The sequence below is a fragment of the Bufo gargarizans genome, chromosome 2 (assembly GCF_014858855.1).
Source record: "Bufo gargarizans isolate SCDJY-AF-19 chromosome 2, ASM1485885v1, whole genome shotgun sequence".
In the NCBI taxonomy this organism is placed as follows: Eukaryota; Metazoa; Chordata; class Amphibia; order Anura; family Bufonidae; genus Bufo; species Bufo gargarizans.
The window spans coordinates 427,829,886-427,856,007 of record NC_058081.1 but is presented as its reverse complement, the minus strand read 5'-3'; the positions used below and the strand labels follow the sequence as shown (position 1 = coordinate 427,856,007).

At 44.1% G+C, this 26,122-nt stretch overlaps 1 protein-coding gene across 3 annotated transcripts in view; it reads right to left on the bottom strand.

Moving 5' to 3' along the window:
* Window positions 1-1,443: 1,443 nt before the first annotated feature.
* Window positions 1,444-26,122, bottom strand: part of HBEGF (heparin binding EGF like growth factor) — a 103,312-nt gene continuing 78,633 nt past the window's right edge. For all 3 annotated transcript variants that reach the window (XM_044277794.1, XM_044277793.1, XM_044277792.1), the window contains 2 exons: window positions 15,632-15,787; window positions 1,444-2,267 (listed from right to left, as the gene is read on the bottom strand). In XM_044277794.1, coding sequence (XP_044133729.1) covers window positions 15,713-15,787 — 75 coding nt within the window. In that variant the 3' untranslated portion in view covers window positions 1,444-2,267; window positions 15,632-15,712. The remainder of the gene's footprint in view (window positions 2,268-15,631; window positions 15,788-26,122) is intronic.

Below are 26,122 nucleotides of genomic sequence, written 5' to 3'. Positions count from 1 at the left end.
CTATGATTTAAATCAAGCCTTACTGACTAGTGATTTAAATTGTGATGTGTAATCTGATGTGGCCATCATTAGTACTAAGGGATATCCTGGTTTCATCATTAGAAACTATTCTTTGCCATTAATGCCTCCAATGTCTCTCTGTTGTGCCACCAGTGCAGGCTAAATAAGCTAATGAAGTGCATCATTGCAGTCCTGCTTCAAGTAGACTGTCTCTTGTGGAACGGGCGGTCACTGCAGGGGCTACTGCAGAACCAATATGTGAAGCAGTGACTGTCCTTTGGGTTACAGCAGCTCTTCTTCTATGGCAGTTAAAAAAGTAACATAATAATTGGCACGGCTAATCACCAATAGCTTGATGGACAGAGACTTGACAAAAAAATGGTGGTGCTCAGCTTTTCCAGCAATCTGTCACTTCCAGCCATCTTAACTTAAGAGAACTTAAAACCAGAATTCACCACTTTTAAAATCTGACACTTTCAAATTCCATAAAAATTGCAGGATAAAAATGTGGTGTGCAGTGAGGCTACAGCCCTTTCGCGTTAGTACACACTTCTGTCATGACGAAAGAATACAGATTCTTCTGGCCTAAGGTCTGATACAGCATCCAGATGCTTCTCTATGTGTGAATGGCCTCCTCTGACCACAGTTAACAGCATGGTGCACTACAGAAACTTCTCGTCCAATTCTTTCCAAGATTTCACTTCAGCTTCTCAAAGTCCTGCTATTTGTCCCTTTTTTTCAAAGTCTTTTAATTGTACAAATGGTGTACACCTTCGTCTAGCAAGCATAGTAGACATTTCCACAAATACCAATCAACAGTTCTGTAAGAGAGAAGACAAACAGTGCTGACAGACAAAAAAAACAGTGCTGCCAGACATCTGCATGTAAACTAAGGATTTTCAAACTTTGATCACTGCATCCTCCAGCACCGACAAAAAGGAAATAAGGCTTTTTAATTATTATTTTTTTGTTTTCCTGTAGTGCAGTTCTTACTTTTAGTGATTATGCTTTCCATTATTCATAGCATTTTGTTATATTACATACTGTATGTTTAACTTCTTAAACCCCAACCAAAAATAAGAACAAGGTTTCCTCTTCACTGCATGACCTCAGCATGCACACTGCTGCTCCATTCAAAGTATGTAGGAAAGAAAGAGACAGAAGAGTACAGTGCTTGGCTGTTTTCAGTTGCACAGACAACTAAGAACAGGATGTTTAGGACCCTTTTACTAGTGAATGGCGGGCCACCAGTAATAAGACATTTGTGGGAAAATAACTTTCATTAGTTTGCTTCTTGTGAACAATACACCTTAAAATATAACTCACTTCCTCAATATGACCGCACAAATGTTCTGATCAAAGGTTTACTATGTCAATACCATCACAGGACAATGTTTTGGCCCACAAGTATGATCAGATTGTGCGTGTATATGTGTGTGTGTGTATATATATATATATATATATATATATATAGAGATATATATATATAGATAGATAGATATACACACACACATACATACACTTATTATGATGCATATTATAGATGTGAAGACATTGGTTAATGAGCTATTAAAATGTTTAAGAAAGGCTTGCCTATACTTCATGGGAAAGAAACTTTAGCTGGTAATCACATATATATGGGTAGTGGTGTAGCTAGAAGCCACATTACTCTGCCTTAAGAAAACCACCATTTAAAATGTACACGTTTGTCTTGTTTTAAACTAGCAGTTTTAAGACCTATTCCTAGAATAACTTCCATGGAAAACTGCAATTTGCGTCCGCATTCAAAGGCTGCAGTGGCACTGTACACTATGCTCTACAAATGCTTCCAATTATCGCACAAGCGCTGAATCTAATATTGATGACCTATCCTGAGGACAGGTCATCAATATAAAAAAAAAAAAAAGCAGACAACACCTTTAATGCTGCAGAGTGAAAGACAAGTGAAAAGCTAGGAAAACCGTGTTACTGAACCTATGATTTAACAAGAATGAAAACGTTACTATTAATGTACCTCTGCTCTCATTGGATAAATACCAAACAATATTGTTTTATAAGGATGATCTGTACAATGGCAATAAACAGACATCTATTACTACATTCCAGTATGTAACAGTTAATTACATAAGCCAGGAATTCATGTTTGAGTCCATGTCAGTTATTCATAATTTTTCAGAATCTTGAGTAACCAGAATTGTCCTTATGTAGGGCTTGCAAATTTAATTTTTTTTTCATTGTCCACATGATAAGCGCCTGTTCTGTGATACCTTTAAAAATAAAATCAAAACAGAAAAGGTAAGTCATTAAACAACACATTAAATGCAATATAAAGTAGCTTGAATGGCTAGTCATAATTGGCTGCAGCATGGTCGGGTTTCTGTCACCAGAATTAGCTGACATTAGCAATGTGCTATTGTCAGCTGAACCTAACTAGCCTATTCCTACTTATATCTATGCCCCCGTTACTCCAGAAATATAACTTTTATAATATGCTAATTAGCATCTAGGAGCAGGGGGGCGCTGCCCCTGCTCCTAGAGGCTCCGTTCTCCCACCTCTGGCCACGCCCTGCTACATTAGATTGACAGGCCTTCACCTCCAACTGCTAACCCTGTGCGCTGGGGAACTCTTGTGCCGTTCAGTATTCGTGGCAGGCGCAGTGAGGAAGCCTGCAGCCGGTATGCACCTTTCACTCATTGCGCCTGCGCCAAATACTGAACGGGATGGCGCAAGATTTAAATGGCAGACAGGGTTGGCAGCAGGAGACCAACGCTGCCTGGCCCTGTCAATCTAGTGTAGCAGGGCGGGGCCAGAGGTGGGAGAACAGAGCCTCTAGGAGCAGGGGCAACGCCCCCTTCCCTGCTTCTAGAGGGTAATTAGCATATTATAAAAGTTACATTTCTGGAGTACCGGGGGCATAGATAAAAGTAGGAATAGACTAGTTAGGTTCAGCTGACATCAGCACATCGCTAATGTCAGCTAGTTTAATAGGGTTCATTCTGGTGACAGAAACCCTTTAAGCATTAGGCAAGCTCATGGTTATATTAAAAATTAGTACAAGATAGGTGAAAAGCAAAAGTACTGACATTTTTCACGTGGTCGCAAACTGCGGAATATTGTAAAATGAAATTAAAGAGTGGACTTTTCCTTCTTCCTTTAACCTCTTGCTGCGAAAGGGACGTAGATGTAAGTGTAAGTTTCCTACAGCAGACACCCACGGTAATGCAGATCGCGAACATTTAACCCCTCAGATGCAATGGTCAAAGCTGACCACGGCATCTGAGCACACTGAAAACCGAAAGGTTGCGCTTCTGGTTATGCTCCAGCTCCCCGTGCGGCGATCGGAGGAGCCGAAGCCTGTGTGCATACTAACAAAATAATAATAATAGTATTAATCCTATATGGAAAAAGGTAAAACAAAAAAAGTCTAAAAAAACGATTTTCCACTTTTTTGTTGGTTCTCCTTCCATAATTCTTTTTTTTATAAAAAGTGATCAAAAAGTCATACATGGCCATGAATGATATCAATGAAAAATACAGATTGCTCCGCAAAAAATGAGCCATCATACAGCTTCGCACACATAACTACAAAAAAGTTATAAGGGTCAGAATATGACAGCAAAGAAAAAACAATTTCCATTTTTTGGGCATCAAAACGCAAGGAAAAGTACACATATATGGTATCGCTGGATTTGTACCGACTTGAAGAATGAAGTCAGTTTTACTGCATAATGAAAGTTTTGGAACCGCGCTGCTTGAAACTATATTCCCCGGTCAACAGTGGATGGCATAGGGCTCCGGCCCCTTTCCTTATCACCCCAAAAGGTCCGATCTTCCACAGACAGTTTCCTCTATGGGGTTTAAGAAGATTGGCACAATAGTGAAGCACCCTTTAGCAAATGATTTTAAAACGTTTTATTCTACTCACAAGAGTTGTTTGACAAAAGGCATATAACAATATCGTTTGAGACCGTCATGTTCCTGCCCGACCCGGGTTTCGCTGCCTCGCTTCTTCAGGGGCGAACTGCGCATATGCGCAATAGGGCCCTTTAAATAGCCCAGTTTGTCTCATTACATAAATCGGTATTTATCCGGCTCATATCCAGAAATTACAGAGACATGATTTCAAATTATACATTTTACATAAACAGCCTTGCTCTTATCAGAATCAGAGCTTTTGTTGTAATAAACAGCCTAAACACATACATCGTTTCTCCATATCCACTCTTTCATTATACCGCAACTTTGCTTAATAAGTACATTTTTCCAATTATCTACTAAGCATCTACTAACCAACCTCTTTTCAGATAATCATAGTCCGTTAAAACAATAGTTTGTTGCTAAATTTCAACCAACGCACGTTCATTTTGGTTGAATATCATGAATATTTGGACCCCTGGTCAAATGCAGTGTACTGACCAGGCTGGAGTGGCTAATACTGATTTTAGTGCAGCAACTGGGTCAATTCAATTACATGACCCCAAGTTTTGCTCAGGATCCCTCAGACAGAGGGATGCTTTTGTGGCATGTTTTGGGTAATTATCCATCAATACTGTGAAGCATCATCCCAACATCTTTGCAGCGCTATACACTTCAGAAAACATTCTAGTATTCTAGAATAAACAGTTTAATTGACAGTCATAATAGGTCATCAATATCCGATTGGCACCCCCACTGAGTAGCTGTTTGAGGAGGAGGCGGCTGCTTCTTCATTACACTGCCTGTCGCCTCGGAAATGCAGTATAATGTCAAGTACTGGCTCCATTCACTTGAAAGGAGCGAGTATTTGTAATTACACTATGCCGCCGCTCCACAGGAGAAGACACGTAGTGTGATGAAGAGGAAGCAGTGCTCACATGAAGCGCCGCCTCCTCTTCAAACTAATCGGCAGGGGTGCTCGGTGTCGGACCCCTGCCAATCAGATATTGATGACCTAACCTTAGGACAGGACATCAATATATATTAACTCCACAACCCCTGCCAAAGGATGCAAAAATTCCATAACAGGCTGACGCTTCAACATCAATTTGTTGCATCTTCCGGCGGCACAGAGGGAATCAAGACTGGGGCTTAAGACGTCTTAGTAAATGTCCCGCTTATCTAATATATAAAACTGAGTGTGTGCAGGTGTGTATGTACGCTAAAGAAATCTGCACCGTCACATTTACAATCACGAAATTTGGCACACAGGTACATCAGGTGTCCGGGCAGGTTTCAGATTGGGTCTCAGCTCTCTAGCACATACTGGTCCTGAGATATTCCTAAAAAATGCATTAGCCAATAGAAGCCTGGTCACATGACCCGTATCAGCCAAGCTTGCAGGCCCTTAGTTTCCACATACACACAGTTTTACACCACAATTCCATAACAACCTAGCCATTTTTCTTCACTGCTGTAGGTCAGCTTTAAAGAGACAGTGCGCTGTGGTTGACACTGTTAAGGGAGCAGAGTGCTGTGGAGGTCACAGTTCAGGGGACAGGTAGGGTGGACATTCAGGCCACCCTCTAAAGACGGACTTAAAAACCCGGCCCCCACGTCCCGCTAAGCCACACGCCCGACTCAATTGGGCCACACGCCCTACCACTCTGCAGCCGACGGGGATTGAAAAAATGAAGGTTAAAATCAACTTATGTCAGCTGCAGGGGTGGTTGGGAGGCTGACTTTATCTCTGCAGCTCACGCTCAGACAGCACAGCGCTGTTGTCTGAGAGTGAGCTGTTTAAAATGACATCCCTGTATCTGTCCAGGCCCTGCGCCAGACGGAGGACAGGATGTCTGAAAGCCGGACTGTCCGGCCTACAACCGTACCTCTGGCCACCCTAGGGGCAGGCTGCTGTGGAGTTCACAATGTCACGCCTGTGTGTGAGAGGAAAACACCACACCGGACGTAGAAAGAGAGGGAACAAGGAACAAGGACTGAAAGCGAGGGAAGAAAGAAGGACACCTCCTAGTCAAATCCCTAGTCACAGTCCAGACTGGCTATCAGTATGAACAGACAAAGGTAGGTGAGATCATACTCAGGAGTACCTACTGTAGAGACCTAACTCACTTTATAATACCCTGGCGATAGTGACAGGACTGAGACTACCTGTTTCTCCAGAAAGGAAGGACCAGGAGTCTCCCTCAGGCCTACAACAAACGGCAGGCGAAAAAGAACACACAGATAAACCAAAACAAAATGCAAAACGGAAAGGAAACACTTAACTTTCCAGTAGCTATGGCAGCAACAGGAACTCAGCCGAGAACCAAACACCAGGAGACCACAGATGCCACTGAAGCTATAACCGAACATTGTGGAAGAAGCAACTATAAATAATGAAAGTTAAATGACCACAATAGCAACACCTGGAAGTTAGAGGTGTGGCTAGTATCAGAAACACAGACGTCTATTGATCCACAAGGAAACCTGTCAGATCAAAGCCCGTGTTGCCAGATCTTCTGTCACCCACTGTAGAGGGGACATCCGTATGTCTCGGTATCTCTGTGACACACAGTTAAGGGGACGGTCCGCTATGAAGGTCAGTGTTAAGGGACAGATTGCTGTATAGGCCACTGTTAAGGGGGCGGGGTGTTGTGGAAATCACTGTTAAGAAGATGGGGTATTGTGGAGGTCACTAATAAAGGGGCAGGCTGCTTTGGAGGTCACTGTTAAGGGGGTGGGATGCTGTGGAGGTTACTGTTAAAGGGGCGGGTACTGTGGATGTCTCTGTTAAGGGGGGCAGGGAACGGTGGAGGTCACAGTTGAGGAGACGGTCCACTATGGAGGTCAGTGTTAAGGGGAAGGGTGCTGTAGAGGTCACTGTTAAGGGGGTGGGGTGTTGTGGAGGTCACATTTTAAGGGAACGGAGCTCTGTGGAGGTCACTGTTAAGGGGGTGGGATATTGTGGAAATCACTGTTAGGGACACGGGGTACTGTGAAGGTCACTAATAAAGGGACGGCCGCTGTGTAGGTCATTGATAAAGGGGAGGGTGCTATGGATGTTAGTGTTAAAGGGGCAAGCCGCTGTGGAGGTCACTGTTAAAGGGGCGGGCTACTGTAGTAGTCACTGTTATAGTGGATACTGTTAATGTCTTTTAACTACACACACAAACATTAAATCAAATAGATGAAATATACCCGTGCGAAGCCAGGTCCTTCTGCTAGTCTAGTATATAAAGCTGAGTGTATGTATGTCCGCTAAAGGAATCTGCACCGGTGCATTTACAATCAGGAAATTTGCACAGCCGCCTCCTGTGACTGAGGGAATGTCATAGACTATGTTTTGAGCGGAAATTTTCACCCTGCGCTTTCCAATTATACGCTTAGTAATCTAACCGCCAAACTACAGGAGCCATTGTCTGTTATGGCACTTAGCCTGGATAATTATCAGGTTGCATATAGCAACTAATCACAGCTCACCTTTTTGCTACAGGTCATTAATATGAGCTCTCATTGGTTGCTATAGGCAACAAAGGAAATTCTTAGTATAAGACAGCTTATGTGTGAGTTAATATGATTTAGATTGCGACACTTAGCCAACGTTGTTGTAGAGGCTGATGTAACTCACATGACCTTAAGTGTATACTAATGCTGTGGGGCATGATATATTGTCAATTAAAGACAATAATGCCCCATAATAAAAGGAATTAGAGTGGACGATTGTCATCAGACGCTAAGAGAAAAAGGCGTATAAGGGGGCGGGTTATTATGGAAATCACTGTTAACGAGACAGGGTACTGTGGAGGTCACAAATAAAGAGTGGGCCGCTGTGGAGGTTACTGTTAAGGGGGGCGGAAAACTGTGGAGGTCACTATTAAAGGGGCAACTGCTGCAGAGGTCACTGTTAAGGGGGCAGATTATTGTGGAAATCACTGTTAAGGAGACGGGGTACTAGGGAGTTTATTAATAAAGGGATAACCACTGTGGAGGTCACTGTTAAAAGGCGTTCGCTGTGGATGTTACTGTTAAGGGGGCAAGCCGCTGTGGGGGTCACTGTTAAAAAAGAACAGGCACTGTGGAGGTCACTGTTAAGGGAGCAGGGTACTGTGGAGGTATCTGTTAAGGGGGCAGGGAACGGTGGAGGTCCCAGTTAAGGGGACGGTCTGCTATGGAGGTCAGTGTTAAGGGGCGGGGTGCTGTAGAGGTCACTGTTGAATGGACAGGCCCCTGTGGAGATCACTGTGAAGGGAGGTGGGGTTCTGTGGAACTCACTGTTAAAGGGGCGGGCTGCTGTGAAGGTCAAAGTTAAGGGGGTGGGCTGCTGTGGCGGTCCCATTTTAAGGAGGCGGGGCACTGTGGGGGGTTAGTGTTAAGGGGTGGGGGCTGTGGAGTTTACTGGTAAGTGGGTGGGGTGATGTAGAGGTCACTCTTATGGGGGATACTGTTGATATCTTAATGACACACAGAAACATTAAATGAGATAGATGAAATTAGGGCTGCAACGATAACTCGATGTAAAAAATCCTCAATGCAATTTCCCTGCATCAAGGATTCGTTTAAATCATGTTACCACTGAGCGTGAGTGGGGGATGGACATGTAAGGAATAGAAGGGCTGATGGCGCTGGGGACATGGCATGGAGGGGCTGATCTGATGGCACTGGTGTAGTGGGGGACATGGTGGATGTGTCACGGTGGGGAGGGGGGGGGAACCCCTCATCGTACAATGTGGAGCAGATGGAAAAGCAACTAGGCCTGGAAGCTGGGATAAGGGAGCTGGACACCTCCTAGAACTTCCCTAATCCTCACCCTGACTCCTAACCGTATGAACGGACCTAGTTGCTATTCCGTCTGCTCCACATTGTACGGAGGGGGGGTGGGGGTTTCCCCCACTCCCCACCGTGACAGTATGTTCCACAAGGTGGCCCTCAAGCACTGGGCAGATGGAATAAGCCAGACATGAGCAAAGCTCCAGCACCAACAAAGGCTGGAGGACAACAATCTCCAGCCTTTAAGCCACAGAAGGCAGTAAAATGAGGATGATGGAGGCCTATGGCTCCCATCCCCTCCGATCCGCCTGGCCTGAAGCTTTAAGAAGCAGCAGAGCGGCGCAGGAGTCCAGGAGATCGCGATTATATCACCGAGACCTCCTGCGCCGGGTCTCGCGAGATGACGCAATGACGCGGCGCAGGAGGGCAGTGTGATGTGTTCCTGACCGCCTGCGCCGGGACGCCCAAGCAAAGACTACAAGAAGTGATGAAGTATTATTATTATAATTTTTTTTTTATGTAAGTACTGGGGGTCATACTGGGGGCACTATGGAGGTGGGCAGAAGAGATACAAAGGAGGCCAGTATATTTAGAAAGAATGGGCACCATTTTATATTATACAGGGTGGCCATTATATATTATAGTTATACAGTGGGGCCATAAAATTATAACAATTATACAAGGGGGCCATCATATATTATAGTTATACAGTGGGGCCATAATATATAATAATTATACAAGGGGGCCATCATATGTTATACATAGGGGCCATTATATATTATAATTATACAGTAGGGCTGCAACGATTAATCGATGTAATCGATTATATTCGATAACTGGATTCGTTGTCGACGAATCCAGTTATCGAATAATCGCCGATTCGTTGCTATTCGGGCGGGCGGTCGCTGCATCTTTATTTTACCATTTTACAATGACGCTCCCGCTCCTGTAACAGCCAGGCAGAGCGGACGGCGGCGTAACGTCACTCACTCACGTGACACGCCTGCTCCGCCTCCTTCATTCATGAAGTGGGCGGAGCAGGCGCGTCACGTGATTGAGTGACGTTACGCCGCCGTCCGCTCTGCCTGGCTGTTACAGGAGCGGGAGCGTCATTGTAAAAAGGTAAAATAAAGATGCAGGCATCGGGGCCGGGGCTGTTAGGGGGAAGGGGGAAGGGGGAATCTGTCTATGGCACTGCTATGGGAAGGGGGGGAGGATCTGTCTATGGCACTGCTATGGGGAGGGGGGTCTGTGCACTGTTATGAGGAAAGGGATCTGTGCACTGTTATGAGGAAAGGGATCTGTGCACTGTTATGAGGAAAGGGATCTGTGCACTGTTATGAGGAAAGGGATCTGTGCACTGTTATGAGGAAAGGGATCTGTGCACTGTTATGAGGAAAGGGATCTGTGCACTGTTATGCCCATAACAGTGCACAGATCCCCCTCTCCATAACTACGCCGTCCACAGATCCCCCATAACTACGCCGTCCACAGATCCCCCATAACTACGCCGTCCACAGATCCCCCATAACTACGCCGTCCACAGATCCCCCATAACTACGCCGTCCACAGATCCCCCATAACTACGCCGTCCACAGATCCCCCATAACTACGCCGTCCACAGATCCCCCATAACTACGCCGTCCACAGATCCCCCATAACTACGCCGTCCACAGATCCCCCATAAGTGTCGTCCACAGATCCCCCATAAGTGTCGTCCACAGATCCCCCATAAGTGTCGTCCACAGATCCCCCATAATAGTGTCGTCCACAGATCCCCCATAATAGTGTCGTCCACAGATCCCCCATAAGTGTCGTCCACAGATCCCCCATAAGTGTCGTCCACAGATCCCCCATAAGTGTCGTCCACAGATCCCCCATAATAGTGTCGTCCACAGATCCCCCATAATAGTGTCGTCCACAGATCCCCCATAATAGTGTCGTCCACAGATCCCCCATAATAGTGTCGTCCACAGATCCCCCATAATAGTGTCGTCCACAGATCCCCCATAATAGTGTCGTCCACAGATCCCCCATAATAGTGTCGTCCACAGATCCCCCATAAGTGTCGTCCACAGATCCCCCATAAGTGTCGTCCACAGATCCCCCATAATAGTGTCGTCCACAGATCCCCCATAATAGTGTCGTCCACAGATCCCCCATAATAGTGTCGTCCACAATTTGTTTTAATATGGCCTTTGAACATAATTTTTCAAGTAAGATCATATAAACCTCACTGTTTGGTAATTTTGTCGTTTTTTCCGATTAATCGATTAATCGTAGAAATTAATCGGCAACTAATCGATTATTCAAATAATCGTTAGCTGCAGCCCTATTATACAGAGAGGCTATTAATAATGGGCCCTCTGTCTCTGTATAATTCTAATATGTAATGGCCCCCCTGTATAATTATTATATATTATGGCCCCACTGTATACCTATAATTTATAGTTATACAGTGAGGCGATAATATATAATAATTATACATGGGGGGCCAAAATATATAATAATTATACAGGGGGGCCATTATATATAATAATTATACAGGGGGCCATTATATATTAGAATTATACAGAGGGACCATTATTAGTAGCCTCTCTGTATAATTATTATATATAATAGCCCCGTTGCATAATTATTTATTATGGCCCCTCTGTATAACTATAATATATAATGGCCCCTCTGTATAATATATAATGGCCCCCTTGTATAATGTTTATATATTATGGCCCCTCTGTATAACTATAATATATAATGCCCCATCTGTATATTATATATAGTGACCCCTCCGTAATATTAGGATATATAATGGCCCCCTCTGTATTATTGTTTTATAAACAGTCCTGATCAAAAGTTTAAGACCACTTGAAAAATGGCAAAAAGTCATATTTAGCATGGCTGGATCTTAACAAGGTTCCAAGTAGAGCTTCAACATTCAACAAGAAGAAATGGGAGTGAGACAAAACATTTTTTGAGCATTCAATTTAATGAAAACAACAAATAAACTGAAACAGGCTATTTTTAAGCTGATCAAAATTTTAGGACCACATGTCTTTAAAAGGCCAAATCTGTGCAAAGATGTGGATTCATTGTCATCTTCTGTCAGGTAGTCACACGTTGTGATGGCAAAGGCAAAAAAACTCTCCCTTTTTGAACGTGGTTGGGTTGTTGAACTGCATAAGCAGGGTCTCTCACAGCGCGCCATCGCTGCTGAGGTGGGATGCAGTAAGACAGTCATTTGGAATTTCTTAAATGATCCTGAGGGTTATGGAACAAAAAAGTCAAGTTGAAGAAAAAATGTCATCAGCCGGAGGATCCAACTGTCTGTCTGTCAAGACTCTGGACGATCCTCGACCCAAATTAAGGCCCTTACTGGTGCTGACTGCAGCCGCATAACCATCAGACGGCATCCACGACTGAAGCGCTTCAAAAACAAATAATTTTTTCAAAGACCTCGTCTCCTTGAACGCCACAGAACTGCTTGTTTGGACTTTGCAAGAGAGCACCAAACATGGGACATTCAAAAGGTGTAAGAAATTTGTATTCTCTAATGAGAAAAAATTTAACCTTGATGGTCCTGATGGTTTCCAACATTACTGGCATGACAAGCAGATCCCACCTGAGAAATTTTCTACGCGCCACAGTGGAGGGGGTGCCATAATGGTCTGGGGTGCTTTTTCCTTCAGTGAAACAATGGAGCTTCAGGAAGTGCAGGGGCGTCAAACGGCAGCTGGCTATGTCCAGATGTTGCAGAGAGCATTCCTCATGACTGAGGGCCCTTGTCTGTGTGATAACGACTGGGTTTTTCAACAGGACAACGCTACAGTACACAATGCCCGCAGGACAAGGGAGTTCTTCCAGGAGAATAACATCACTCTTTTGGCCCATCCTGCATGTTCCCCTGATCTAAGAGAACCTTTGGTATGGATGGCAAGGGAAGTTTACAAAAATGGACAACAGTTCCAGACAGTAGATGGCCTTCGTGCGGCCGTCTTCACCACTTGGAGAAAGGTTACCACTCACCTCATTGAAACGCTTGGATCAAACATGCCAAAACGAATTTTGGAAGTGATAAACAATAATGGCGGAGCTACTCATTACTGAGTTCATGTTTGGAAGTTGGATTTCTGTTTTGGGGGAATTTAGTTTTTTTTTTTTTGAGGTGTGGTCCTAAACTTTTGATCAGCTCAAAAACAGCCTGTTTCAGTTTATTCGTTGTTTTCATTAAACTGAATGCTCAAAAAATGTTTTGTCTCACTCCCATTTCTTCTTGTTGCATGTTGAAGCTCTACTTGGAACCTTGTTAAGATCCAGCCATGCTAAATATGATTTTTTTTTGCCATTTTTCAAGTGGTCTTAAACTTTTGATCAGGACTGTATAATGGCCCCTCTGTATAATTATTATATATAATGACCCCTCTGTATTATTAGGATATATAATAAACCCTTTGTATAATTACTATATATAATGACCCCCCCCCCTGTATTGTTATAATATATAATGGCCCCCTCTGTATTATTTGGATATATAATGGCCCATTATATATTCTAATATTACAGAGGGGCCATTATATATTATACAGAGGGGGCCATTATATATAATAATAACTAATAATAATAAAACTCTGCATAGATGAGACGCGGCTGAAAGAAGGTGTCATAGGGTCTTATCTCCGGATGAAGACGCTGAGGAAAGTCTACATCACAGGAGATGTCACTGGATGGATGAGGTATGTGGTGCTGTATTCTCCTGTATATTTTGTAGTGATGTATGTAATGTCCAAACACATATTTGTTATACGGTAGGGTTGGGGGGTGGATTGAGAATTTGGCCCACCCTGCCGCATCCTGGCCCCAGACTTCAGGTCATACTGTGCGTGTTCTGAATTCTGGGGCCTTATACCCATCTACTACATCATTTGTACTTAAAGAGTTACCACTATGTTATCTGTGGTGTTATATAGGACTGCTACATTATCTGTAAAAGGGGCGTGTCCACAGGTTGAGGGGGGGGGGGGGGGGTCCGCGCAATACATGGCCCGCCCCGGGTGCTGGCAACCCACGCTACGCCATAGGGGATAACTACCAGATCAGTGGGGGTCTGAATGCTGGGACCTGAGACCTGAGAATGGGGGTCCCATGTTCCCATCCTGATAGACTGGCATGCTAAACATACGCTCCATTCATTCTCTATGGGCAGGCTGGCAACAGCTAAGCAAAGTGGGGGACTCTGCAATCAGATGCTGTGGATAGGAGATAATAATCATACTTGGCACAACCTCTTTAATTTGTCATGAAATAATGAGAGACAGATCACATTGGACCATGAAACTACATATCAGCCAACTGACCAAGTACTTGTTATCCTGTGAGAACGGGGGGGACTATGTAATAATGACTAATTTTACATGTTAAATTATGTATTCTGTTAAACCCCTTGAATTTTCACCTTACCTGGCAGGTGTAATTTAGTAACTACTTGCATTCCACTTACAATAATTCTGGAACATCTATTCTTATGGCTCTGTGTTGTGCTATTCTTCTTTTATTCCTACTAAATGTTTATGAATAAACTGCCAGCAGGTACAACTGGATATTACCGGTTGGGCTTTTATTGCAGACTATTGGGAATTCATTCATAAGTAGGAATAACTGAGGAACAAGGCAAAATATAGTTTCTTGCAAAATAGATGCTCCAGTGTTGTTATTGCAAAGGGAAATGCAATGAGTTACTAAAACAGACATGTCTGGAGAGGGAGCTGACAGGTCCTCTTCAGACCTCCCAAATGTCCCTCTTTTGGAGGGACAGTCCCTACTTTTGAACCAAGTCCCTCTTTGCTCCTTATATGTTCCTCTTCTTGATCTGAGGTGTAGATTTGCGCCATAACAATATTGATCCAGTAAGTGTTTGTCTGGTTCTTATTTGGATATTTTTCTACTACTTGATGCAATTTGAATTTTTGAAATTAAGGTAATTCAGATAATGAAGAATAATAAGAATTCAGAATAATAGAAAACTATTTAAGTGTATAAATATGAGGGAAAATGGATCTTTCACACTAGGAACCAAAAGTGTCCGTTGACCGTCCCAAAAAGTTGGGAGGTATGTCCCTTTAACGCTGAAATCGCCACTTCAATTTATTAAAAGGAACCTGTCATGTTGAACACAATGTCTGGGCTGAAGGCAAAATGTTGCAGACCAAGAGGAGCTGAGCAGACTGATATATAGTGTTATGGGAAAAGATTCATTCAAATTTGTAATTTATACATTTCAATTCCTGCTCTTTTTGGGCTTTGAAGTCAAGTAGGCAGCCCTATCAGTGATTGACAGCATTCCTCCTATGACTGTGAATACAGAGATAGCTATCGGTCACTGGAGACCGCCTCCTTGACTTCACAGCCCAGAATGAGCAGGAAATCAAATCAGGAATCTTTTCCCATAAAACTACCGGTATATAGCTCAGTTTCTCCTGTTCTCTAACATTGCGCCTGCAGCTTACATTGCATTTCCATGGTGACAGGTTCTCTTTAATCTTGATAGCTCTGTTTCAAATCCATTTTGGTGGTGTACTGTGATTAAATTATGAAAATTGTGTCCCTTTCCAAATACATCATATTTTGTAATGCTGAGTTGCATAAAGAACCAATTGCAGCATGTACAGAAAATCCAATAACTTGTGGGGACTGTTTCCAAAAATGTAGACATAAAACATGGCTGGACTATGGCATCTCATAATACTTCACTTACGTTTTCTTTACAATATCTATACCAAAGGTTCATGTAAATGAATCCCACATTAGTGCAGGGTCAGTTCAATTGAGGGATAGGGCAGCATCAGGACTTTATTACTTATGATTTAGTCAAACTGATATTCCACAGTACAAAATGTTTTTACATTATTAAAAGAGAGCCGCCCAATAAATGTGTGAGCAAAACCTTAGACATACCTTAATATTAATAGTGATGATATCACAATCAGACAAAAAGAGGAGAGAACAACTGCAACCACGGCCAAGACAGTTGTGTGATCATATGTGCTCGGTGGATTCCCCAAAGGAAGGGTAAGTGCGTGGCATCTCTCTCCATGATATCCTGCTTGGCACCTACAAAATATGTTACTCACGTTAGACCAAGATGTTTTTTAAATGGATATAAAGAACAAATCAAACATCACTGTGTCTAATGTACAATGAAAATGGCTGCATGAAATGATCATCTCACAAATGAATTATATTTTCTTAAGCGTCTTAAAAGGAACATTAGAGGAAAAACGGCCACAATAATACAAAGAAATTAAACTCGCTCAAAATTACATCTGTTGGAGTATATACTGAGATAGCCACTAACCTTTATGTGCTAATATGTCCATACATATATGTTATGACAGGGTCTGACTTCTGTTTTTAAAAACAATCGCAAGCACAGACTCAAATCATGCTTTTTATGATAGAACAAAATCAAATGGTGCAGCTGAATGTATAGATAAGTGTATGGACGTGTCTGCCATCGACTACCGTGAATAATGGTGTATTTAAAGGGTTGTGCGGTGCTACGATAGTGACCATTTTTTTTTCCAATAGGGAAGTCTATGGCAAAACATGAAAACAAACACCGGTCCTCTGCTGTTTGAAACAGTAGAGACAAGGCGCCTAAGGCGCAGCATCTCTGGGGGTTAAACCCCTTCAGCACTCTGTGATTTTCAATTTTTGCATTCTCTTTTTTTAATCCCTGCCTTCATGGAGCCAAAACATTTTTTTTTCTGTTCACTTAGCCATATGAGGATTTGTTTTTGTTGGACAAGTTGTACTTTCTAATGGCAAAAAGTTCTAAGTTTATTTGGGGGGAAAAAACTCAATATTGCCATAATTATAGGTTTTGTTTTTATGGCACTCCCTGTGCAATTACAAGGATACAACATTTATGTTGTTTTTCTTGTATTTTAATACTGAAACAAATGTTTTTTCTTTTCATTACCATATTATGACCCCCATAACATTTTTATAGCTATGTCTATGGAGCTGTGAGGGGTGCTTTTTTGCAGACCGATCTCTAGTTTTTAGTTATACCAATTTTTTATACAGTTTTTTTGGGAGGTGAAGCGATGAAAAAAATGGTAAATCTGCCATTTTATTTTTCCTTTTCTATGGCCTTCACCATATAGGATAATTTGTTTATTTATATTTTTATTATGGTGAAAGGAGGGTGATTAGAATTTTTATATTTTGGTAAATTTTTAAAATACAATTTTTTTTTAACTCTTTTAAGTCACCCCAGGTAGCTATAACTAGCAATCATTAGATTGCTTCTCCAATAAATGGACTACCACTGCAATGCATTGTAGATTTGCTATATTCTTATGGAGCTCTGGTCTACAGGGCACCATAGGAACTACAGCTATAAAAGCCTTGGTTTCTTCCCAGAAACCAGGGCTTTTATCTAAAAGCAACAGTGTCACTGATCCCAACATGGGGAAGCTGTTAAAACCCTGTGAGCGCAGCACTCCCGTGGAAAGTCACTTCAGATGCTGTGGTCACAATTTTCATTTTCCATGGCAACTGAGGAGTTAGATGCAATTGGCATTATCAACAATCGCAGACATTAGCCCCATATGTCTTTACTGTTTAAAATGCAGAAACCCGGAGGCTACAACTCCCGCTTGTGGGCACCATTTTTAAAGATCAGGCTTTGTATGGTAGAAGTCCAGTGAAGGTTAAAGACATGCAGGCATGTCTTTAAATGCTATTAAAATGTCACCATAAAATGCAGTTTAATCTGCCAGCAGCATTTTATATGAATGCAAGTTTTTTGCTGCATTTCTTGCAATCAGTGTGTTTTACCACTAGCGTTTTCTTCATGGTGTTTTTCCCTATAGAGAAGGCGATATGAAAACACCTGAAAAATGCTAACAGTTACAGCATGCTGCAAGGCCAGAAAGACAAGAAATGCTACTTAATAAATAAAAAATGCCAGTAGCAAAAAATAATTGTGTGTCCCGTGTTTCATTGTTCCCATAGAACTTCAGCTATCATCTGGAGCTGGAATTTTTTTCTGCCAAAAATGGTGCAGGAGTAAAAAAAATTCCAAGAAAAACACAGAAGTGCCAAAAAACCTATGTGTGAATAAACCATAGGAGCCTGCAGTCTAGAGAGTGAGTGGAGGGAAGTGTCACCTCTACCTACTGTGAATGGTGCAATCCCTTGTATATAGGTGTTACCTATTGTAATCCTGCCTGTGATGATTATGTGTGAACTTCTGAGAACAAGATGTGCCGGCCTATCATGAGGCTAAGTGGACAGTGTAAAAACTGTATAATTTCACTAATTACTGTATTTAGAGGCCCTTTTCCTGATTACACTTTCCCTTTAAGCTGAACATTGGGAAAAGGAAAGGTGAAAAGGAGGAAAGAAAAAAGACAGAAACAATTGAACTGCATTGGATAGAGATCACACACAAGTGACAAGAAAACACTGCGCACCACAGCAATGTATACACAGCACAGCAGTGAGTGCTCAGCTTTTATTTCTTAAACTGCTCTGTAAAACTTGGAATTACATTTTTTAAATGTGTAACACAACAAATTGTAAATAGTAGCTAATTTTTCATTATAAATTTCCTTTAGTACTCATGCACACGACAGTTGGATGTTTCATGGTCCGCAAATTGCAGATCCGCAAAACACGTATACCAGCAGTGTGCATTCTGCAGAAAGGAAGGGCCAGTCCCTAATGGAACAATCTTATCCTTGTCCGTAATGCGGACAATAATAGGACATGTTCTATCTTTTGTGGAACTGCTATGCAGACATACAGGCACCGAATGCACACAGAGTAATTTCAGTTTTTTTCTGTGACCCCGTTGAAGTGAATGGTTCCGCATACGCCACAAAAAAACAAAACAGTATGGACACAGCAAAAAATATGTTCGTGTGCATGAGCCTTTTGGGTGCTGCCCACATTCAGTTTTTTTTTTAATTCAGTTTCGGAACCTAAAATCAGGTGTGTATCAATAAAGGAAAGTATAAAGGACAGATACTATCTTACCCGCTTTTTAGCCCCAAAGTTACGTAGAGACTCTACAAATGTTTAGTACTTCGTTCGGCAGGTCAGGTTTTCATTTTTCTTTCCTATCTTCCTTGAGCCATAACTTTTTTATACTTCCATTCACATAGCTGTACGGGGGCTTATTTTTTGCAGGACAAGTTGCACTTTCTAATGCCACCATTAATTAAGGCATACAATGTAGTGGGAAGAAGAAAACAAATTCCAAATGGGGTGGAATTGGAATGAAAACACAATTACTCCACGGTTTTATGGGTTTTGTTCCCACAGTGTTTCGTTTGCTTAAAAACGGACCCATGCCCTACATTCTCTGGGTCAGTACGATTACAACGATACCCCATATGTATAGGTTTTTTATGTCTAAATAGTGTAAAAATATTGGAAAAAATAGTTTTCGTATTGGAAAAATAGTTTTCGGTCGCTGTAACACCCATGATGCTTATAATTTTGTTATTTAGGTATTTCTTTTTTTATTATACGGAGAGGGGGAATGATTTAAACTTTTATATTTTTTTATTAATTTTTTTACTTTTTTTTATGATTTTGAAGCTCATATATGAGCCGATAAAATCTGTTAAATTTTTTCATTTTGAACAATTATGTATTTTTAAAATGAGTATTACTGTCTATTGCTATTTTTTTTTTATGCTGGCCTGCCATCTGGCGGTCAAATAAGAATTGCAGCATGAATGCTCTGGGTCTTGTCAAGGAGACTCAGAGTATTCAAAGCAATTACAGACATCCCCATTGGCCACAGGGAATGTCGGTAGGAGGCCCAGAAGTGCGAGCTTTAGATGCCGTTATCTTACTTGATCACGGCATCTAAAGCCTTTAATTACCGCGATTGGCATTATTGCTGGTCGCGGTAATTAGCAGCAGGTCTTTGCTGTTTGAAACAGCAGACACCTGCCGGCCATGACGCCTGCTTCATGTGTGAGCGGGCACCATGTTTGCCTATTGCTCCAGAACTGTACATGTACAGTGCTGGTAACAAAGGGGTTAAAAAAGGGTATTCCAGCTGTTAGACATTATTCCATATCTACAGTGCTGCACTTGGCTATCTCCAGAACTCCCATAGAAATGAATGGAGCAGCCACGTGCATATGCGACTGTCTGCTCCGTTCATTTCAGATACCACCGAATAAACGTAGGCCAACGTATCATTTGAGCAGATGCTCAGATGTGCAAACACCATGTAAAATAAAATACACATATGCCTATGGTATAGCGCATTACAAGTACCTATCAAAAAACTACCAGACCGCATAAAATATAAGAACATTTTATTAATACATTAAATAAGGGACAATCCAAACATAAAGAATGGGTGCAGGGAAAGGTGGCATCCACAGGAAGAAGACACAAGGGCAGTGATTCAATATAGTATCCACATATAAATAACAATAAAGTGCAATAGCATAGTGTCAAAATAGTCAAACATATATACCATACAATCAATTACCCATTATGTGCTTCATCCAGGATGGCGCCAGCCCCGATGCGCGTTTCGACGAACCTTCATCCGTTTACTTCAGGTGGCTGCATTGGGTATGGGGCTCCCGTTCTCATGATCAGTGGGGGTCCCAGCAGTAGGCCCATCACTGATCTAATAGTTATCCCCTAACCGGAATACCCCTTTAATCTCCTTTCTCTGCAAAAACTAGATTTAATTTTATTAATTTTTATTGTCATGTTGTGTCAGTTTCTGTTTTGTATGTCTGGTATTTACAGCCATACTGCATCCATTTGTTGCTAGTATTTCATATCCTTAAAAAATGGAAGAGGTGACGTTTTACCATGTTGTTCCAACCAACTTGGAAATACAAATAGTAAGGTTACATGATCACTCCTGTGCCAATTTCTACTGTTTTCACAGCATAGACAGCTTTGTTAGATTCCTCTGCTTGGCAAGCATTTGTTTCTTACAATTTTTGAATTGCTAACATCCTCAAAAACTGTGGATGCTTCCCTCCTGTATTGGCTTCTCTCTCTGCGATTTTGGACAGCATACACAGATGAACCAAGGAGAAGGAGGTATTGAGTTCATCCCACAGTCTCCCAAAGGACACTTCCATAGCCACTACCAAGACCTGCAGCAGCACCCTGAAATGTTCCACTCACATTTCAAGATATGAACATGTAATACTGCACTTCACCTGAATAACACATACTGGCCCCTTTGGCCACCCTAATAAAGCAACCAATACCCTAAAAGACCCCTTTGCCAAATTTTGTCATGTCACCCTGCTAGCAGAAAAATAAGTGGTCTATTTTCCCTTTGCTGTCATGTCACCCTTATAGAGCTGGTAGTAAAAATTGCAAATGAATACTGTTCTAATGTTACTTTAAAAAAAAAACATTTTTGCCAACAGGGAATTCATTTCAATCTCTACAATTTGAGTTCCTGCTGTGGACCTTTATCATTTTGCAGATCTTCCAGGTGACCTTCTATGTACTCTAGAACAGACACGAGACCAAGAAACCAATGAAAAAGTGGTGTACACCAGATATCTGAAATGTATACTTAATTAAAACTACAAAAGATATGAAGTAAACACCAGGCAGACAGTGATGTCACAGCTAACAGCAGAAGGCTGGCTTAGAAATACTGATAGACTTGTGGATTCTAGGCAGCTTCCCAACTGCATCAATGTAATGGAGGAACAACAAATACATGGTAAAAAGCCTTTCACACTTGGGTTACTAATACTGTAAATACAAGTTTTTCTAGGCAGTGCTGTTATTTTTGGTTGATAGCAGTTACCATTCTGTAAATGTGGGTAGCAGGGCCTATAGGATTACTTCAGATGCTTGCATCTTCAGGGCCTCCAGAATAGGTGAGCAGCGTCAGTCCAACCAGCTTGATTCCCCTGACCCAGATAACTGCCGGGATCTTCAGGCAACCTTTGTTATTATGGCTAATGAGTTTTCACTCTCCACACACTTGCTGCGCCAAACTTTCCAGATTATATTTGGATGGCAGGAAGCGCATAATCAGTTCACCAGATCCCATAGTAATGTTAAGTATGCCTTCGGAATTATGGCAAACAAATGAAGAGTGATACTGTCTATCCAAAGGGACAACGTACGCCTAGTGTATGATTATTCATAATTTCACTGGGATCCATGATGTTGCAGTGGATGGGGATTTATAGTAAAAATCTTCAGCTTGCTGTCATGGTCTTACCTTCTTACTGTTCTCCTTCGTTTGACATGTGCTGGCGGCCATCTTGGTTTCTGGGTTTCTTGTAGCCTCCCACCCTGCGGCTTCTCCTTCCCACTGGGAGGAGCTGGATGCCTAGCTCATATATATAGGAGGTCTGCGGCTTCAGTTCCTTGCTTGGTCCTCCTGTGTTCACATGCTTCTAAGACTGCTGCTGCTTCTGGTTCCTGATCCTGGCCTCGTCTGACTACCCCGTTGGTTCCTGATCCTGGCTTCGTCTGACTACCCTGCTGGTTCCTGATCCAGGCTTCGTCTGACTACCCTTCTGGTTCCTGACCTCTGTCTATGCAAGACCCTGCTTCGGTTTAGCCATCCGTTTGGACTTTTGCTTACAGCTTGATTTTCAATAAAGCCTTCTTATTTCCACTTATCTCTTGTTGTACGTCTGGTTCATGGTTCCATGACATTAGGACCAAGCCATGAATTCTGACGGTACAGGGCCATCCTCGCTACCTACGCTGGTTGCCAGACTTGATCAGCAGGATCACCTGTTGGGTCGGTTCGCTGTGGTGTTGCAAACCCTGCTTGAACGCACGGCTCATTTCGCTTCCGTTGCCGATGGGTCGGTTGTCGCTCCTGGGCCCGCTCCTACTGCCGCTCCGGTTGTTGCGCCAGAGTCTACCCCGACACCTGTTGCTGCGCCTGCGGTGTCTCGGGGTATGACCGGTTCTGCCCCCCTTCCACAGCGCTTTGGGGGAGAGCCAACTCAGTGCCGAGGTTTCCTTAACCAGGTGGGCATTTATTTCGAGTTGCTGCCACATGCCTTTCCTACTGAGAGATCAAAGGTGGGCTTCTTGATCTCGCTGCTCTCGGACAAGGCCTTGGCCTGGGCCAGCCCTTTATGGGAGAACAACAATCCGGTTTTGTTGCTTCTCTTCGGAAGGTATTCGATGTGCCGTCTCGTGCTGCCTCTGCTGCGAAACTCCTTATGTCCATCAGACAGGGTTCACGATCCGTAGCTGAATACGCCATTGAGTTTCGTACCCTGGCAGCAGAGGTGGGCTGGAATAATGAGGCTCTGGTCGCTGCTTTCTCTCATGGTCTCTCGGATGCCTTGAAGGATGAGGTTGCAGCTAAGGACCTACCAGTGGAGCTCGAGTCTCTTATTTCTTTCCTGATTTTGATTGACACCAGACTCAGGGAGAGACCTTCCTTTAAGGAGAGCCTGCGGAGGTCTTCTAACAGATTGGCGCCTACGTTTGCTGTCCCACCCGTGCCTCCCTCTCCTCCCACGCCTCCTGGGGATGACTTGTCTGGGGGTGAACCCATGCAGCTGGGGTTTGCTCGCCTGTCCGAGGGGGAGAGGGTACTCCGGAGACGCGAGGGCCGATGCATGTACTGTGGTCTCGGTGGGCATTTTCGGTTGGCATGTCCGAACCGTCCGGGAAACGCTCGCACCTGAGATCCTGTCGGGGGCAGATCTTGGGTGGAGTCTCCTCATCCCCGGTTTCCCGTGTTGACAAACCACTGATCACTGTTGTCCTCTCCTGGGTCGGGGGCTCGGTGACGACCCAGGGGTTGGTGGACTCTGGTGCTGGTGGTTTGTTCATTGATAGTGTGTTCGCTGCCGCCAATTCCATTCCTCTGCAGCCTCGAGGTTCCCCACTGGCTCTTGAGGCGATAGACGGCAGACCCCTTCTGCCGCCACACGTGACTCATGAGACCCTTCCAGTGGGGATAGCCATTGGTGCCGTTCACAGAGAGTCGGTCTGTCTCCAGGTGATTTCGTCTCCACACTACTCGGTGGTCTTGGGGTACCCCTGGCTCCAGAAGCATAATCCGACTTTCGATTGGAGATCGGCCGAGATCCTCTCGTGGTCACCGCAGTGTGGGGCTAGTTGCATCCATGGGCCTGTCAAGTTGCTGTGTACTTCCTCGGACTCTCTGTTGCCTCCTGAATACGAAGAGTACCGGGATGTATTCGATAAGGTGCGCGCGGTTGCCCTACCTCCGCACCGCCCATACGATTGTGCCATAGAGTTACAATCTGGTACCGTTCCTCCTCGTGGCAAAGTCTATCCACTGTCGGTAGCGGAGAATGTGGCCATGGAGGAGTACGTGAGGGAGGCGCTTTCACGCGGACACATTCGCAAATCCTCTTCCCCGGCAGGGGCTGGATTTTTCTTTGTGAAAAAGAAGGGCGGTGAGTTGAGGCCTTGCATCGATTACAGGGGTCTCAATCGCATCACGATCAAGAACGCTTACCCGATACCCTTGATTTCCGAGCTGTTCGATCGCCTCAAAGGGGCCACGGTCTTTACCAAACTCGACCTGAGGGCGGCATATAACCTGGTAAGGATCAAGGCGGGCGATGAGTGGAAGACCGCGTTTAACACCAGGACCGGTCATTATGAATCCTTGGTTATGCCCTTTGGGTTGTGCAATGCGCCCGCAGTCTTCCAGGAATTCATCAACGATGTTTTCCGTGACCTGTTGCAGCAGTGTGTGGTGGTCTATTTGGATGACATCTTGGTATATTCTGAATCCATGGAGGCCCACATTATGGATGTCAGACGAGTGTTGCAACGGTTACGAGAGAACAGGCTGTTCGGTAAGCTTGAGAAATGCAAATTTCACCGATCCCAGGTAACCTTCTTAGGTTACATCATTTCCGCTGAGGGGTTCTCCATGGATCCTGAGAAGGTTTCGGCTGTCTTACAGTGGCCCCAGCCCAGTGGTCTCCGTGCCCTGCAGCGCTTTTTGGGCTTCGCCAATTATTATCGGAAGTTCATCAGGGACTTTTCTATGCTAGCCAAGCCTCTCACGGATCTGACCAGGAAGGGCAGTAATTTCCAGGTCTGGCCGCTCGAGGCCATCCGAGCTTTTGAGGCTCTAAAGTCCGCCTTTGTGTCGGCTCCGATTCTGTCAGCATCCCAACCCTGGGTTGCCCTTTGTCCTCGAGGTGGACGCGTCTGAGACGGGAGTAGGCGCCCTTCTGTCTCAGCGTAGAACACCAGAGGGTCCTCTGCTTCCTTGTGGGTTTTACTCCCGGAAACTGTCTTCCGCGGAGTGCAACTATCAGATTGGTGACAGGGAGTTATTGGCCATCGTGCAGGCCCTTAAAGAATGGAGGCACTTGCTCGAGGGTTCGGTGGTTCCGGTTCTCATCCTGACGGACCACAAGAATCTGACCTACCTCTCTGAGGCCAAGAGATTGACACCACGTCAGGCCAGATGGGCTCTGTTCTTGTCACGTTTTAATTACGTGGTCTCCTACCTACCCGGTTCCAAGAACATCAGAGCGGATGCCTTATCACGGCAGTACTCCGAGCTGTCCGGGGAGGAGTCGATTCCGACTTCGGTCATACCTCCGAATCAGATCCTGGCCGCCATTCGCACCAGCCTGACCTCTCCCCTGGGTGAGCAGATTTTGGCGGCTCAATCTGGTGCTCCCTCTGGGAGACCCAACGGCAGGTGTTTTGTGCCTGAGGAGTTGCGCACTCGGTTGTTGCAAACCTACCATAACTCCAAGGCCGCGGGGCATCCTGGAAAGAATCAGCTGTCCTGGGCTGTTTAACGTCTGTTCTGGTGGCCTTCTCTACGTTCCGACATCGCCGCATATGTAGCGGCATGCTCCGTTTGTGCCCAGAGTAAGTCCCCTCGGCACCTTCCGTTGGGCCTTTTGCAACCCATAGCCACCGGGGAGCGCCCATGGTCACACCTGGGGATGGATTTCATTGTGGACCTCCCTGCATCCCGAGGCCATACGGTCAGTCTCATGATTGTGGATCGGTTTTCCAAAATGTGCCACTGTGTTCCTCTCAAGAAGTTACCCTCTGCACAAGAGTTGGCCACGATTTTCGCCAGGGAGGTCTTCCGGTTGCACGGTTTGCCCAAGGAGATTGTGTCGGATCGGGGGAGTCAGTTTGTGTCCAGGTTCTGGCGCGCCTTTTGCTCCCAGTTGGGGATTCATCTCTCTTTCTCCTCGGCCTACCACCCTCAGTCCAATGGGGCCGCAGAACGATCCAATCAGGCCTTGGAGCAATTCCTTTGTTGCTATGTCTCCGATCACCAAGACAATTGGGTTGACCTCCTGCCTTGGGCTGAGTTTGCCAGGAACACGGCGGTGAACTCTTCCTCTGGGACGTCTCCCTTCATGGCCAATTATGGGTTCCAACCTGCCGTGTTACCGGAGGTATTCTCTCCCCAGGATATTC